This window comes from Leucoraja erinacea, chromosome 15, assembly GCF_028641065.1.
Source record: "Leucoraja erinacea ecotype New England chromosome 15, Leri_hhj_1, whole genome shotgun sequence".
NCBI classification, from domain to species: Eukaryota; Metazoa; Chordata; class Chondrichthyes; order Rajiformes; family Rajidae; genus Leucoraja; species Leucoraja erinaceus.
Window position 1 is genome coordinate 32,974,399 of NC_073391.1, and position 18,547 is coordinate 32,992,945.

At 42.8% G+C, this 18,547-nt stretch overlaps 1 protein-coding gene across 4 annotated transcripts in view; it reads left to right on the forward strand.

The window, feature by feature from the left end:
- Positions 1-18,547, forward strand: part of ubtd1b (ubiquitin domain containing 1b) — a 62,111-nt gene that overhangs the window by 12,474 nt on the left and 31,090 nt on the right. Inside the window, exon 1 of one of the 4 annotated variants that reach the window (XM_055647081.1) lies at positions 3,079-3,129. The exons of 1 other annotated variant lie outside the window; for it this stretch is intronic. In XM_055647081.1, the coding sequence (XP_055503056.1) occupies positions 3,120-3,129 (10 nt within the window). In that variant the 5' untranslated portion in view covers positions 3,079-3,119. Of the gene's footprint in view, positions 1-3,078; positions 3,130-6,762; positions 6,913-13,093; positions 13,367-18,547 lie in introns of those variants that run through there. 2 more of the 4 variants (XM_055647079.1, XM_055647082.1) reach the window with 2 other exon arrangements.

Sequence of the window (18,547 nt, forward strand, 5' to 3'; positions counted from 1 at the left end):
TCTTGACCTCCCGCTGCTCATTATGACAAATAATTGAGCGGAGGCTATGTGCTGTCCATTGTGGGGTAGGCATTGTCTGCGAGGATCAGTTAATGCCATTGTCTCGTGTTATGGTTTAATCAGACATATGTCGTGATGACCACATAGTTAGCACATTTCCCTTTCTGTGATCAGCGGTTGAAGATAGGTCACTATGAGCTGCAATACTTTTGAGGTGTGGGGAATTCCAGGATTCTGATCCAGAGTGGTACTATGTCTAGTAAAGTGGTTGTAAGAAAGGAAGAAATCTTCCATGTGTTTGTGAAGGTGTTATAATTATTCCTTGCTCAATTGGTGAACTGTTAGCAGTACATTCTGTAACCACATTATGCAGGCTGTGACCATATTTGGTATAATACAACAATGTACCATACCCGAATGGAAGTAAACTTAGAGGATCTGATCAGTGCTTTTAAATTCTCTTTTAAATGCCCATTATTTGATGTATGTGGGAGGGTTGTGTGCATAACTGCACAAGGTTGTGCTCTTGCCAAAATATTGATGGAAGCTTGTAAACCTATTTTAAAAACCCATTACTTCATCGGTGTCATACATTGCCCTTGGGCAAATGCCACACCTATTCTTGCTAACTACAAATAAATAATTTGTGCAGTTAATTGACTTCTGGTAGTATGGAAAAATATTTGTGACGCACACAAACTTAAAATGCAATGTTTGGAATCTATGGATTGAGGTAGTGAGTTATGCTACATTTGACAATAGACAATAGGTGCAGGAATAGGCCATTCGGCCCTTCGAGCCAGCACCGCCATTCAATGTGATCGTGGCTCATCATCCCCAATCAGTACCCCGTTCCTGCCTTCTCCCCAATCCCCTGACTCCGCTATCTTTAAGACATTAATTGTGAAGATGTTTATAAGCCACTATGATAGTTCAGGCATACTTGCTCAGCTTGCACTGCAAAAGGATATCCGTGTTTTTACAGTTGAATTGTACTCGGTATTTAAAATGGTGATTTGGTGATGTTACATTAACGAGGTTAAACCTGCTGGTAATGCACAGTGCAGTTGAAGATAGTTTGCAGTTCCTTCAATTCCACTGACGTGCTTGGGCATTTGCTAAATTGTGACAACTTAGATCGTATGTAATTCTGAAGTCAAGGAGCTGAATGTTGGTAATCTTTGTAGAGTAAATATCATCAAGAAATAAAAAAAATACTTAAGGGGCTGGACATCAAATAAAACCAAGAAAGACTGGAGAGGCTCAGTAGATCAGGCAGCATCTCAAGAGAATATGTTAAGGGCCTATCCCACTTGCATGACCTCTGCCGAATTTGCCCTTGACTCATACTTGTAGCATGGTGGTCACGAGGTCGTAGGTAGGTCGTGATGCTAGTCGTAGGTACTAGTGGCATCAAGTAGGTCGGGATGTTTTTCTAGCCTGATGAAAAATATCCACAAATAAAAAAGGCTGTGAAAGTGGAACAGGCCCTTTAATATTTAAGGTTGACCTTTCATCAGAACTAAAGTTTAAAAAAAAAAAAATAAAAAAATAAAATAAAAATTAAATGTGAAAATATCAAGTAGACAGATCAGCTGCTGGTAAGACTACTGACTACTTTTTCTCAGCTGGCATCTCTATCTTTGTGGTCTCTTGATCTCCATCCAATCATACCATTATTTTTATTCTTTCTCGACGTCGCCCTTCCCTGCATCTTAAGTGCACATTTGCTTTTTAAATTTCAATGTTAACGACCTTTCATCAGAACTGAAATGTTTCATCTCAACAGATGCTGCTTGACCCGAGCACTACCAACCCACCTTTTCAAATATTATTAGATATCGTGCCTCCCTTTAATATGATGGCTAAGGATTTGCATCCATTTGCCGGAACCCATCAACTCATCTGCGGAGCATTATTAGACTGATCTGTTGATACCAGAGCAGGCAGCTGAAGATTCTGCTGAGGTTTTCTGAGAAAGGTTTGGATGGTCTGGGCTTGGCGCAGTGGCTTTTTGATTTGATAGTGGAGGCAAGGTTTGGTTTAGAAATATAGTATGGAAATGGCTGTTAAGCCCATCGATTCCATGACCATTAAACAGCCATGCACACGTTCTATTATCATGCACTAGGGGCAATTTTACAGAGGCCATTTAATTACATGCCTACATGTCTTTGAGCTGTGGGAGGAAACTAGAGCACCCGGAGGAAAATTACGTTGTTATAGGGAGAGCGTACAAACTCTGCACAGGCAGCACCCGAGATCAGGATTGAACCAAATCTCTCTGGCGCTATGAGGCAGCACACTACCAGCTGTGCCAGGTGATTTGCAGTTGGGGAGCAGAGCTGAAGAGGGTGAGTGATACCAGACGGAGTAAGTGGAAAATGTCATGTGGCCAGCTGACGGAGTGTGGAGTGGCTAAGGTGGCAGGTTTGATTGGAGATCATGAGGAATCAACCGAGAAAGCAGGGGAGAATGGGACCAAGGGGTTGAGAGAATTGCAGGGGAAATGAAGATTGAGAGGATCAGGGTAGGAAGGTGCAGAAGTACCAAGAACAAGGGAATGTGCCTGTGCAGCAAATCTAATCCTTGGATCCCCCTTGCCATTAGGCCAATGCTTGCTCTGCCAAGCCTGGGTGGTCACTGTCATGCAGTCCCACCTCGTGAAATGAATAATCACTGGCAGTTTCCACTCAAGGGGAGTAAAAGCAAGTTATTCTCAAAAGGGAAGACTGCTTAAGAAATGGATATGTCCACAGTGAATTAGAGTGATGCAAATGGGAGCCCAATAGCCACTATAGGTTATGATTACATACAATAAAGATGAATCATTCTTTGAAGAATTCTTGGGAATTAAGATGAGCACCATTTATGATTTTACTGTTTGTATGGAAGAGAAAATTACTGCTTTAGTCTGGCTAAGATTACACCACTAGAATTTCCATGGCAACGACTGTTAAGATTTCATACCTTTTAATTGGCTACTGTAAATCACCGCTTGTGCTAGTGACAAAATAATCAAAAGGGGAGTTGATGGGTTTAACTTGCAAAGGTGCAGAAAAATAATGGCAGGGGGAATGAGGCTGATACGATGGCTTTGCTTTGATGTGGAATGGCCTATGGATGAGAGTAAGTAGCAAAATTGTGACATTGAATATCGGTCAAATTTGTTATACTTTTGAGCGAATGAGTTATTGAATGTTATGATTCGAGTACCCAAATAACTAATGAGTATTTGAGTGTAGCAGTGAGCAACCTTTGTTCTTGGTGGGTCTTTTGACATTTGGCTGTGATTGCCAATTGTGCATTTGTCAAAATGTATTCTCATTTTAAAGAAACCTTTGGTCTCAGCTGCCACCTCAGAAGAATCTGCATAGTGCACTCAACATGTAGTATTGTTTTCTCATTCGTACTTTGAAATAATATATTGGAATTTTTGAAAGCAACTAATGATTTGGAAATATTTTTTTCCACATCATAATTTTTGAGGAAGAACACAATCTTTGAGGAAGAACACAAACATCAGAGGATCAATCATCCTTGAACACTTCCATTGTCCACCGCTGCACCCTCCCTTGCCCTCTTTGGGGAATCAGACCACCTGCCTGTGGTCCTTCATCTTGCGTCTTGGCAGTGACTGAAGAGCACCTGAGGGGAGGACTGCACAATGCTGGTCAGGGGAGGCAGCAGAACGTTTCCGGGATTGCTTGGAGTCGGTAGATTGGGTGATGTTCAAGGACTTTGCAACAAACCTGAACGAATAAATCATAAGTTTAGGGATACAGCGCGGAAACAGGCCCTGTCGGCCCACTGTGTCCGCGCCAACCAGCGATCCCCGCACATTGACACTATTCCTATACCCACTAAGGACAATTTTTACATTTACCAAACCAATTAACCTACATACTTGTACATCTTTGGAGGAGTGGGAGGAAACCGAAGATCTAGGAGAAAACCACGCAGATCACGGGGAGAACGTACAAACTCCGTACATACAGCACCCATAGTCAGTATCGAACCCAGGTCTCTGGCTCTGCATTCGCTGAAAGGCAGCAACACTACTGTTGCGCCACCGTGCCGCCATGGTTGTTACAGACTTCATAAGGAAATATATGGAGGAGGGTTTTCCTGCCAAAATCATCCAAGTGATACCCAACCAGAAGCCTTCAATGAACTATCCTTGATGAGGGTGAATCTTCTGAGTGTCTGGACCTGATGGTGTACCTGACTGCATTCTCAAGACCAACTGGCCGGGGTTTGTATTCAACCTCTTGTTGCTGAGGTTTGCAGTTCGCATCTGCCTTTAAAGGGTAAGAATAATATCAGCGTCCAAGAGGAGTAAGTTGACATGCCTCAGTCACTACAGTTAATATTGGCTGGGGAGTGATTGTCTGATTGAATGGTGTCTTGGTCTCAAAGTCTGTAAGACCAATCGTTGACTTTAGAAGATGGAGGCTGAGAATTCACAAACTGTCTTCATCAGCGGGTTAGTGGTGGAGAGAGTCGTCAACTTTGAAGTTCCTGGGCATGCATATCTCTGAAGATTTGGCCTGGGCCCAACACATTCCAATCATAAAGAAAGCTGATCAATGCCTCTACTTGGAAGATTGAGGAGATTTGGTATGTCGACAAATACACTTTTGAACTTCAGGTGTATAGTAGAGAGCATGTTGACCGTTTGCATCATAGCCTGGTTCGTCAACTCAAAGGAGATTACGAAAAGGGGTGGAAACTACCCGGTCCATCACTGGCACTGACCTCCCTACCATCAAAGAGATCCATAGGAAGTGCCTCCTCAAAGGTAGCCAGCATCATCAAGAATCCACCCCAGGCTACGCTCTCGTTTCACTCCTGCCACGAGGAAGAAGGTATGGGAGTCTTTCCCATCTAGTTCAAGAACAGCTTCTTCCCAACAACCTTGAAGAAGCCTGTTGAACACTACAAACACCAACTAAGCTATGAAATATGAATGTTCTTTGTTGTACCAAGGACTTTGGGCTTTTCTTTCCCGATATATTGAACTTTTTTGTGTATAATATATCTGAGTACTGCGTTTACAGACCAGTTATACTGCTGCAAGTAAGAACTTTGTTCTGTTTTTAGGTGCACATGACAATTAAACACTGGACTCTCTTGAAAATGCAACTTTATTCCGTATCTCAATTTTTTATCAGTTATTTATGAATTCAGTGAGGACTAATTTCCATAACATAGGTGTTGCCTGCATTGGTTTCCAAAATATTGAACCCAAGGAACTAGTGAATTTTAATGTTTTAATTAAAACTAAAATAGAGATTATTTGGTTGAGAATGAATGAGCTGATTACTACTTTGTGTAATTACAGCTCCTGTGTTGAACATAGAACATAGAGCAGTACAGCACAGGAACTGTCCCTTCAACCCACAATGGTGGGAACCTCGGTCTGTGCCGAGCAGGATGCCAAATTAAACGAATCTTGCTTGCATGAGATCCATATCCCTCCATTCTGTGCATTTCCATATGCCTATCCTAAAGACCGAGAGGTGCTTGTAAAACCTTGATCAAGCCATTATTGTGAAAATGACCAAATTATTACATTTGGGACTCTTCATGAATTATATTTTATTGTGCAATTCAGGTTTTTATTAAAGTGTTATTTTAATATAAAATAAAGTTTATCACTGAGATGCTGCTGAGTTGTATGTAAATGTTCATGCCACTGGGGTGTAATCTACCCAAGTGAAATATGAGGTGCTGCTCCTCCGATTTACGGTGGGACTTGCGCTGGCCATGGAGGAGGCCCAGGATAGAAAGGTTGGATTCGGAATGGGAGGGTGAGTTGAAGTGCTGAGCCACCAGGAGATCAGGTTGGTTATTGCGAACTGAGCGGAGGTGTTGGGCGAAGCGATCGCCAAGCATACGCTTGGTCTCACCGATGTAGAGCAGCTGACACCTACTGCAGCGGATGCAATAGATGAGGGTGGAGGAGGTGCAGGTAAACCTGTGCCGCACCTGGAAAAACTGCTTAGGTCTGTGGATGGAGTCAAAGGGGGAGGTAAGGCGAGAAGTGTAGCATTTCCTGCGGTTGCAAGGGAATGTACCAGGGGAGGGGTTGGTTTGGGTGGGAAGGGACGAATTGACCAGGGAGTTACGGAGGGAGTGGTCTCTGCGGCTTTGACAAATCTTTGGTACATATGTTCTAAAAGTGTGAACTGTACTCGGTTGTTCCTGAGTTGGGAAAATGGAGAGTGTTCACGCACTGTACTGGACAGTTTGTGTCGATAAGATCATCCTCTTCCTAATCAATTAATTGCTTATGATGTGCAGGTCATGGCAGTGGACCGAATTTGGGATTCCATAAAGGGTAAATTTTATGGGTTCAAGAATAAATATGCTGGGGAAAGATTAGCTTGGAATCTTGCAGTTTTAGTTTAGAGATGCAGCATGGAAACGGGCCCTGTGGTCCACCAATTTCACGCCTTCGATCGACTCTTCATACTAGTTCCATGTTACTGAAGTCAATTAACCTACAAACCTACACATCTTTGGTGACGTGGGACGAAACCGACGCAGCTAACCCCACCCCACCCCCAACACACGCGCTCTCTCTCTCGGCCGACGCTCTCTCTCTCTCTCTCGGGGCGCAGATGCCCGCTCAGCGGCTAATCACAGCGCTTCGTTCACTGTCCCTTATCTCGACTGAACAGCGCTGTGATTGGCCGTTTAGCAGAGGGGAGGGAGGGTTTTGGGGGCGCAGTCGGTTTTCGCCATGGCTGGTCGTGGTTTTACCCAAAGATCTTTGGTTTTGCTGCGCTCACTGTGCGCTTGTTCCGAGATTCTGGATGTCGGAGGTCCTCGGAAGAAGAGAAAAAATATGCCTGTGGGCCAGATATTTTCGGGTTATGAAGCACGTCACGCCAAAAACTTTGACTGGTGAGGCACAAACATAAGAGCCTAGAGTATTTAATTGTGATATGTATCGGCAGTGGAAAAATACATTTGCTACAGCTTAACAGGCCCATCAACACAACACAGAAAAATGTATAATAAATTAATCTGTAATACAAGGTAACCATAACAGTGGCACATAAGGTACATCTTCAATGAAAGTGCTCCCCTTAGTGTTCCAATCAGCTTAGCCTACTCGTGTAAGTTTTGCTGGGAGGCTTGTTCTCTCAGTCCCTGGAGCCAAATTACTTTTAAATTAAAGGCAACTGAATTCACATCTTTGTGGTGTAACCAAAACCTGATGAGGTTTTGGTTACCATTTTGTACTAAATCATTACGTATTTGAGTGCTAGAGAGTGTTGCAATCTACTTGTTTTATAATATCTTGTAGCCTCTTGAGTTAAAAAATAAAACAAATGTGATGCTTTTAGATGACAAAAGCACATATTATGCATTAGATTTGGAGGACTAAATAATGCATTGTAATGGATATTAGCTTCGAAAGTATGCGGCGCCCAGTTCATGTTTCATAGGCTATCGATTATTCAGCTGGTGAAACATAGGAACTGGCTTAGTCACGCTTCCCTTTGGCCACTCATATCTGGTTGATTTTTAAAGTTATTTATCCAGAATCATGTCATATATGAAAGCATTTCATTGGACATTGGTATTTTGGTTAAATGTGCTGTTAATAAGAGATTTTCTTGGTTCTATTGCATGCATTTTGCTGAATGGAACTTGTTAATGCCTCTGATTTTATAGATTCGAGTTTCACGGTATTTGGCATTTGTCTTTGCAGAAATAACAAATAAATAAATAAATAAAGTTATAGTTTGGGCATAGTTGTTTTTTTGTTTTTTTAAATACAGTTGGTGTGTTAGATTTCTGAAATAAGAGATCTATAAGTATACTATGTAGGAAAGAACTGCAGATGTTGATTTACACTGAAGATAGACACAATGCTGGAGTAACTCAGCGGGATTGGCAGCATCTTTGGAGAAAAGTAATGGGTGACGTATTGGGTCGCGACGCATCTTCAGACAGAGTCAGGGGAGAGGAAATCTAGAGATATGGAAGAGTAAGGTGTGAAAACAACAAATCAAAGCAGGCAATGATAAGGAGATGTAGAATGATTCATTGTTAGCTGAGGTGAAGGTGACAAGGAGGCGTACAATCAGTAAAATTAATCAAAAGGACAGTGAAACTAATCATATTCTATCATGTCCTCCAGTGATGCTGTCTGTCCCATTGAGTTACTCTAGCATTTTGTGTTTCACTCAAGGTTCCATCATCTGCGGTCCCTTGCATCTCTGCAAGGTGTTAAAATCTTGACTGGTAAGGGAAATAGATGGGGGGAGAGAGGGGTGGGGGGGGGGGTGGGGGGGGGGGGGGGGGGGGGGGGCGGCGGCGGGCGGCGAGGGGCGAGGTAAACCCAGCTTTAATTTCTCCAGTGGGTCAGATTTGTCAGGGGGTTTTTTGCAGCTCATTTCCAACATCTATTGTCTTCCCAGCTTCTCAAGGAGAAGAATTTGAGAATATTTAATAAAGCCGCATTTAATAAGTCAGATATGCATAAATCAGGTATACATCTCTAACCAAATATTAACAACTCTAGCTATGTAACTTGGTTGGGTGCGGATGCATGGCCATGAAATGTTCTGTTAATAAGCACACTTTCATAGAATTGAATCTTTTAAAAAACAATTAATACTGTTATTATAAATGCTGAGTAATGGATTCTAATGATGCATGCACGTTTTATTTAACACAAGGTTAGCTAATTCAACACTAATGTACCTTTACATGTCCTTTAAGTAACAGTGCCCCTCAACAGGTGGACAGTTTCGTTGTCTCTGTACTGTACACTGACAATGACAATAAATTGAATCATTTCATTTCATTTCAGAGTATGTGACCAATCTTCCTGAATCATTTCATTGTGGGCTGTATTTCAGTGCAGCAAAGTTAATGGATATGTTATTCACACGAGTTTCAGATTATAAATTGTAGTGATAACTTAAACGTATTTTCTGCAAAGTGCGTAGTAGGGTTATCCATTTCCCCACAGAAGCTTTTTAATGTAACCAGTTGGCAGAATGAGACGGATCACATTTCATAAGATTATTCATGAGTATTTTATTTTGTGCTTTATGTTTCTAAATTAAGTAGCAGCAACCCAATGGGTTGTGACCACAGTGATTCTAAACCATACTAACCCAGGAAAGTTAAGCACAATTCTACAGTTATCTGCTGTCAATTATATCTTTTAAATCAAAGAGGGAGTTTAAAAAAAATAATTGACATCTATCTTTCTAGCTATAACATAATTAAATCAATTAATAAAAAATACTAAGATGCTGAAAATCTGACAAAAGTAGGAATGCTGCAAACACTCAGTAGGTTGTGCAGTATTGTATCTTGGTATACGTGACATAAACCAATACAAGTACATGGGAAAGGAGATATGGTTGACATATGGTTAACATTGGTTGTGAGCCATGTTAGCCAGAACTTTAGTGAAATTTTGGATAGATGACATTTTGCGTCTTGATAAATTCTCTATCTTTGTCTTTTTTCCCCATTGCTAGTAACGTGATTCCTGCCACACTGTATGGATATGCCTTAGGAAGGAGCACGTTGTCTTCATAGCAATTTGATTGCATTTTTCTCGGCTTTTTCTGACTTTGGCCAGTGATTACACTGCCTCCAGTTGTCCAGACCCCATTACCTGGAATTCCCCTCCTAAACGTCTGAACTCAGCCATTTATTTTTCCATCTTCTAAAACCATTTATCTTCTGGTCACTAATCCCAACATCATTTAGTTTGGCATCTTAAGTTTGTTTTCAACTTTGTGAAATCTCACAGAATGTTGTCAATCAATGCTTTTTAAATGCCCAATGGAGTCACACAGCGCAGAAACAGGCCCTTTGCCAAACTTGCCCATGCCGACCATGATACCCCATCTACGCTAGTCCCACCTGCCGGCATTTGGCCCCATATCCTTCTATACCTTTCCTATCTATGCATCTGTCCAAATGTCTTTTAAATGTTGAATTGTAAAAACTAGTTATTTTAGTTGCACGAAGTACAAGTATTAGGCTCCGCACGCTTCCAATGCCATGTCGTGCCCCATTGAATTTCCATAATAACTGAACTAAATCGTTTTTTGACTACAAAAGGATGCACCTGGTTGAGTAGTGAATAAAATAACACATTTGACCTACCACATTTATCATAGTGATGATCAAATGAAGTATTTACTATCTGTGATTATCTACTTGTCTTGTAGGGCCATAAATTCTAGAAATGTTTTGATCCCACAAATGATTAAAGTCTCTTCTCAATTGGACTCTGGAAATAAATGTTCTGCTCCAGCAGACGTGCTTGACTCTAAAGGGAGGTGGGGTGGTGCCTGAAATTCTGCAGACACTTACTAATACTCGTTTTGAATTATGTTTGCACTGTGTAATTAGAGAGTTCTGTCTGTGTAAACATCAGAATGTTTTGCCAATGATGTTTTAATGGAATAAATGACTGACTTGTATACATTTCCAGATCAAAATGATGTTGTCATCATAAATAGATTTAGAATAGAGATTGAGGATACTGTACATTAGACATGTGTTGATCACAAGTAGAATGTAATGCTCTAACAGAATAGAGTTTTAAGGCATGAGCCTTATGGATTTTGGTACATTTTAAACAAGAACAGCAAGAGCATACAGAGACCTGAACTAAAAATAGCTGAAATTACTCATCGGGTCAGGCTGTATCTGTGTAGAGAGGAACATATTTTACTGATAAATTACCTTTCAATAGAATATGGAAAAATTTGAAAAGGAAATAAATGTGGTTGCAAAGGAAGGAGCAGAGGTGGGGAGAAGTGCAGAGAGGCAATGAGGATTAAGAGTGATCCAAGTAGTGGAAGTAAAGCCTGATGAATAACAAAAGTCATTTTCTGGGAAGTATGCATAAGAGACGAATGAAACCTGAGAACGACAAGAGGTCACAGAAACAAAACTGGCCAAACGTGAATGTGAGATTGCCTGAAATTGCTGAATTTTTCGATTCTGCAGGTTTTATTGTGCCTAATTGGAAAATGAAGTGTGGTTCCTCAAGTTTATTTTGAGCCTTGTTGGTGCATTGATCAAAATGATGGTGGGATGGAAAATTTAAGTACAATGTTTAAGATCATGTTTGTGGAATGAATAGAGCGGTTCCGCTCAATCTTTTGTTCTCTTCATTGTAAGAAAACAGTTTGAGCACAAAATATTTTGCATTAAATTGAAATGGAAATAATTGAGTTACTACTTCGTCTGAAAAGAGTGATTGGGATCCTGGACAAAGAAAGTCAATTTTAGAGATGCATTCAGGATGCTTTCACAATTATCACTTAGATGTGAATTTTATCTTGAGTTGATGACTGCAGTTGCCTGTTTAATATGTCGAGAGAATTAATGGAACATACTAGGAAACCAGTGTATCTTTTGAGTCATTCTCACTTCAGTTGGGAGCTCTTCCTTTTATTAAATGCAAAGGTATATTTGAGGCTCAGCAGTTGATGTATCTGTCCAGCAGTTGGGGGCACTAGTGAGGAGATCTAATTAATACCCAAAGTTCTTCCAGCTACTGCTTTCTATTCTTTCTGTTTAATAGGACATTAGTGCAGAATAAATATCGTGTTTATCAGTGTTACTGTTGCATGTTAGATATTTCAATTACTTAAATTTCCATGTTTAGATATGTCAAACATACTTGTACTGCCCGCCCCTCCCGACCCACTCTACAGCTTCCTCTCATTCCAAAGGTTAGATGTTGTAATATACTAATGTACTGCTCTTAAATTAGAAATAAAACAAAGGGATGGTGAGAGAAATGTCCCAATACCTTGAGCAGCAGTCATTAGCAACCTGGGGGTGGAAGCCACCAAGCCAGCCCCTGCTTGTCCTCCGCAGACCAGAGAGAAGGGAGCGGCAATGATGGATGCAAGAAGCAAGGCCAGTGTACCAGGGTCTGGCCTTCCGCGCCCTCAAGGTCGGCAGTGAGAGTCGCCCCCGAGGCACGAGGTGAGGAGAGCGACGTCAGTTTGCTGGATGACCCAGACATCCAAGGAGGCGACGGCTGGAGGCCCCACAGCAGCCTGGGATCACCCGAATCGGGTGCCGCTGATAATACCTAGAGTGCGCACTGGACTTGGCGCTTCTTGCATTTGGTCGTAGTGGACTATTTCGGTAGACTTTGCTAATCAGGGATTGTGCTTACCGCATTGGAAAAAAATCACTGTGTTTGTATATGTGACAATAATGCGCTATTGGCCATCTTCCTGAGTGGCAAACATGTTCTTAATTCATGTAAAAATGCACACGATCCTGAGGTTCTGGAAGGCACTCTCCTAGATTCCCATGCAGCAAGTTGCAGTCTAGCCACAGATGTTTATAAATCCTAGTATGAATTTCAATTTTTAAAATCAGAATTTGACCAATATCTGGGAAGGTATCTTTAGAAAATCATATATCTGCTGCTATATATTTTAGCCACAATTCATAAACTGCAAATACTGGAAATAAAAACTGAAGTTGTTGGAAGTACCTGGCCAGGCAGCATGATCAGTGGATGCAGAATTCCTGTTTCAGTTGTGGATATTTCATCAGAACCAGTATTTTGATCAATCAAATGTTACTGAGAAACCACAGTTTGGTCTGTCAACATCTGTCAGTAAAGTTCTGATGTTAGGTGTGATAAAACTAGTATGTGTAAAAAAAATAAAATAAATAAAAATGATCACAAATGAAAAATAATTGACAGAAATGCAGCTGATTTAAGCTGCAATTTCTAGCCAAGTGCCTTTTGGGTTCTTTTGATCTATTATGAAAAGTTGAAGTTTTCAGCCATGGAAGCTTGGAGGGTGGTAGATAATATTTGGCCTATCAGCAAAGCTTTGCCTGATGATCTCATCTGCCTAGCTTTATCCAAATGATTGTTACATAGCTTAAAAAAAAAACTCATGCTCCCGGCTGCAGAGAGATGAGTTTTTAATGTGCTATAGTGTAAATTGCATATCGATCAAGCTTTTCTTTTAATCAGTCAGCTGTTAAAAATGTGACTTGGCAATGAGATTGATGGAGTCGTTATTATATGTACTGCATATCAAGCGATAGGTTGGGCTACCATTTCAAGTAGTGTTGAACATAACAAATATAATGCAGTGTTTTCAAAGTGCTATTTGATCACCAGTAGCTTGAATCGAATGAAGTCCAGATGCAATGAAAATTTCCTGTTTTGAGAGAATATTCCCTGATGTTCAAAAACAAAAACGGCAGATGCTTGAATCCAAAATAAAATTGTCCGTTGGATGTGCTCAACAGCCCACGTAGCATCTATCAATGACCTGAACAATTGAGCATTTCCAACTATAGATGCCGCCGCTTGACCCAAAGTGTAAGTCCAATTATGATTTTATTGTGTAAAGTTCTTTAGCATAATCTTGAATCGGTTCCTGATTTTAATTTGATAACCTAATTATCAAATTAATGTGGCCAAATGAGAGGTGAATCTCAGCACAGGGAGATGTTGGATAAAAATTTTTAAATCGCTACAATATAAGTGGTGGTTGAGTTTAATTTTTATTTTTGGTTTGCCTTGGGAGTGCTTTTAGTTCATGTTTGAATTAATAGCATATATTAGTCATTCGACTCAAATTAACAACATGCACTAACATTCTGTAACACTAGAATCAAAACATCATGGGCTGGTGTGACATATTTGTGTGCTGATTCGGCTTACTAGTGAAGGAAGTTGTGTAGTCCCTTTGACTTGGCATTACTTGGCTTTGGAAGAGAATGTGCATGAAATCATTGCCATTTTGACACAATGATAAAGAGTGGCAGAATTCCGCTTTCAGAATCATTTCAGCAAAATGGCCACTTTTGTTACTATAATGTGCTGTAACATTTTGAGTTTAGAGACAAAATCCTTCGCCACACTTGCGTAATAATACTTGGTCATGCAGTTCAGTAGTCCTGTAACCTGTGGTAGAGTATTCAGCATGGTTGGATGGTTAGCTTCTTGTCACTGAATGGCTTTCCTTTGTGCCATAAGATTCTTAGTGTGGACATGAACTCAATACTTTATCATATAGTGCTGGGAAACAATTTTCAATATTTGTCTCTGTCTTATGCCCCTGTCCCACTTAGGAAACCTGAACGGAAACCTCTGGAGACTTTGCGTCCCACCCAAGGTTTCCGAGCGGTTCCCACAGGTTCCCGGAGGTTTTTGTCAGTCTCCCTACCTGCTTCCACTTCCTGCAACCTCTGGCAACCACCTGCAACCTCCGGGAACCACACGGAAACCTTGGGTGAGGCGCAAAGTCTCCAGAGGTTTCCGTTCAGGTTTCCTAAGTGGGACAGGGGCATTAGATTTACTAATAATTAAAACGCAAGATTGCAGAATTACAGTTAACTCGAATATTTTGCAGCTAATATGTTTTCTATGTTGGTCTGTTAACTCGGTTAATAAAACAAGTCTGCATCAAACTTCATTAATGAACATAGATCCTGCTCTGCTCGAAAATAAAGATGATTCTACTTAACGGCCATATTTGGAGAGACTATGCAGTTTGAAGCTTAGTTGTTTAAATAATTTGGGGATAACAAGTTGAATGACATATGATAGATACAGAGTGTTAAGAGTAACTCAACGGGGGACAAGCAGCATTTCTGGAGAAAGAGGATGGATGTCGTTTCAGGTCTAGACCCTTCTTCAGACTGAAAGTAGGGGGTGGGGGGAGGTGACTAGCCTGAGGTCAGAAAAGACCATGCCCAATCATGGCCAGTCACAAAGATCTTGGGCAGGGTGCTGTGTGGTAGATCTATTGGCCTGGGAAGGTATGATCCCAAGAGAAACAATGTGGAGAACTAGTAAACTGGTAAAATAATTAGGGAGAAGGAAGGTGGCAAAGAGAGGGGGGGGGGGGAAGGGAATATGTTGAAGTTGTAATAATCCATGAATGACGTATTTGCCAGGAGTGTAAAGGAGTGTTACATCAACCAATAGTTTTTTTTTTTGATTTACGACTGAGCAGCCACTGAGTGAAGAAAAGAGTTTGGCAGTGGAGTGTTTAAGCTACAGGAATAGCAGCCAACGTTGGGGACAGTAGATCCAGAGAGAGAAGCTCAAATCCTAGCCTGCTGTTTTATGGAATCCAAATTCAGCAGTTAAATGAAATTAGATTTGTAGCTAGCCTCAGTAACAGAATTACTGGATAGTCTGGGTAAGGAAAACTGCCCTCATCTAATCTGGTACGCTGCTGTGGCGGATACTAAAATACCATCTCAGTTTAGCTTGGTGAAATGCAGCATGGAATCAGGCTCTACAGCCCACCGAGCACACCCCGACACTGGTTCCATGTTATCCCACTTTCTCATCCACTCTTGACACATTCGGGCTATTTTCGAGGCCAATTAACCTACAAACCCACATATCTTGGGGATGTGGGAGGAAACTGGAGCACCCAGAGAAAAGTCACGCAGTCACAGGGAGAATGTGCAAACTCCACACGGCACCTGAGGTTAGGATCGAACCTGGGTCTTTGGAGCTGTAAAGCAGTGGCTCTTCCAGTTGGGCCACTGTGCCGCCTTCAAAAAAAAACTTGCTTTTTCAAATGTCTTTCTCAAGCAAGGATGGATAATTAATTCTGGTATTTGAAATGTTTAAAATTTAAATCATATTGTCGGACTAACCAAGATTTACACTGATAATTCCTTATTTCCCATTTTCAGCACACCTTCAAGTCATTACAGAGTTAATTTGCTGTGCTAAAAATTGCCTTTATGAAAGTGACCTTTATGTATTTTGCAAGCCTGCCTTTGTTCTCATGTGGTTTCGGTATCAACATAATAAGGAGAACTTGGCAGCAAAGCAGGTGTACCACATTATCGGCTCTGACCCGTGTACTTTTAAACAGCTGACACACATTGAGATTGAATTTCCTGTTGTCTAGAAATAACCGCATGACCAATAATCACTCTTCAATCGAGAATGTCAAATATTCGCTTTTTGAAAAGACAAGGGTGTACTGCGTGGGTCTCAAAAGGAAGCACGAAGTCCAGTGTTTTGAGAGGTACCTTTTATTATGTTTCTCCCGGTTGTGGGGAAGACCAAACGAGAGCAAGATGGCACCCAAACCCCTGCCTTTAAACCCTCTGGCTAAGGGCCGCCTCCGGACTGAACCACTCCTGTGCCGAGGGGTTCGACAGTATGATGGCACGACCCTTGAGAGCCGCCAAAGGACCCCCCCCCCCCCCAGAACCAAAGGCACGAAACGCACCGGCGGGCGCACGACCCGGCTGGCCCGCGTGCGGAAGTCAGCCGATCGTGGGGTTTGCGGAGGAATAGGTAGAGGGACAGGTCGAGGGACCGGCAGGAGGACAGGTGGAGTGACAGGCGGAGGGGGGCACCCTCAAGGCCAAGGTTGGGCAACCAGCACCGGCTGGTCAATGTCCAGGTGTGCCGGCTTCAAACGGTCAATCGACACTGCCTCCGGCCGGCCCCACATGTCCAGGACAAAAGTCGACTGCCCGTGTTCTAGCACCCGGAACGGGCCCTCGTACGGCCTCTGGAGTGGCGTCCGGTGGTCATCACGGCGCAGGAAGACGTATGGGCAGTCCCTGAGGGCTGATGGCACGTGTGGGCGAAATGTCCACGGGACGTCGGGACGGGTGCGACCCAGTAAATTCAGGAACAGCTTCTTCCTTCTGTTATCAAGACTACTGAATGTTCTTCCCATTAATTGGACTAGAGAAGAGTGATCAAAGGGTGTGTTACATTTTTCCATAAAATATTTTACAAGTATGTAGTGCATATTTTGAGTAATGACTTGGACGAAAAGCTTCCCTAATTTCGGTCTACTTACAAGCTTTTTATCTGTTAGTCAATATTATTTTGAATATTCGCTGAGCAGGTTTCTCTGCTAAATTCTTCACTTCTTCGGAGGAATGTTAGTGAATCAATGGAAAATTCCCCAGCCACATCTCTTCCTAGAAAGACTTATTCTGCATAGTTGTCGTCCGACAAGTGCAATGAGATCCAAGTTCAAGTGAGTTTATTGTCATGTGTCCCTGTATAGGACAATGAAATTCTTGCTTTGCTTAAGCACACAGAAAAAATAGAAGGCATTTACTACAAAACAGATAAATGTGTCCATATACCATGATATAAATATATACACACATGAATAAATAAACTGGTAAAGTGCAAATAACAGAAAGTGGTTATTAATAATCAGAGTTTTGTCCGAGCCAGGTTTAATAGCCTGATGGCTATGGGGAAGTAGCTATTCCTGAACCTGGTTGTTGCAGACTTCAGGCTCCTGTACCTTCTACCTGAAGGTAGCAGGGAGATGAGTGTGTGGCCAGGATGGCGTGGGTCTTTGATGATACAGGTGCACAACCTTTTATCCGGTGATCCGGAAACCGAAAAACTCCGAAAACCGGCCATTTGTCGTCTGCACACCAAAGCTCGTGTTTGGCGCCAAACTTGACCCGAAACGACCCACGGTCAACCCAGGTCTGTACTACTGTAGCGGCTGCCTCATCCCCGGAGACCGGGGAGACACTTAAACATCTGTAAATCATTGCTTAAATGTTAGTCAGTTAGTTTGGAGGGCTTTTATGTGAAGGGGGGGGGTGAAGGGGTAAACTTTAATTCTTAGTCCCCTACCTGGTCAGAGAGGCGGGGAGCGGTCAATGCCTTACCGGGTCGCCGTGCAGTAAGCTCCGCAGCGCTGTGGCCGCCAACTCCCAGCTGGGGGCTGCGGGCGTCCGGCCGCGGGCGGCGCCGGTTGTAGCTCCGACCCCGGCAACTCTACCCCTGGCTGCGAGGCGCTCCAAATCCAGCGCCCCGCGGCCGGACGCCTGCAGCCCCAGCTCCGCGAATGTTGGGAGTCGGCGGCGTCGCAGCGCTGGAATACCAGCGGGGAGCGGGCAATGCCTTACCGAGTCGCCGTGCGGTAAGCTGTGTGGCCGCGAACGCCTAAAATTCGCGGAGCTGGGACTGCGGGCGTCCGGCCGCGGGCGGCGCTGGATTTGGGGCGCCCCGCAGCCAGGGGAAGAGTGGCCGGGGTCGGAGCTCCAACTGGCGCCGCCCGCGGCCGGACGGAGCCCCCAGCTCCGCGATGTTGGGAGTCGCCGACCAGGTAGGGGACTAAGAATCAAAGTTTCAAAGTTTCCCCCTCCCCCTTTACCCCCCTCCCCCTTTACCCCCCCTCCCATTACCACCCCCCACCACCACCACCACATAAAATCCCTCCAAACTAACTGACTAACATTTAAGCAATGATTTACAATGATTCCCCGGTCTCCGGGGAGGAGGCCGCAGCTCCAGACTTTTCAAGCCGCCCGCGCTACCTTCCTAATCTACGCTAAAAATCTTCCATTCGGAAATCCGAAAATGTCTGAAATCCGACAAGTGTCTGGTCCCAAGGCTTTCGGATAAAAGGTTGTGCACCTGTACTGCCAGCCTTTTTGAGGCAGTGACTGCGATAAATCCCTTCGATGGAAGGAAGGTCAGAGCCGATGATGGACTGGGCAGTGTTTACTACTTTTTGTAGTCTTTTCCTCTCCA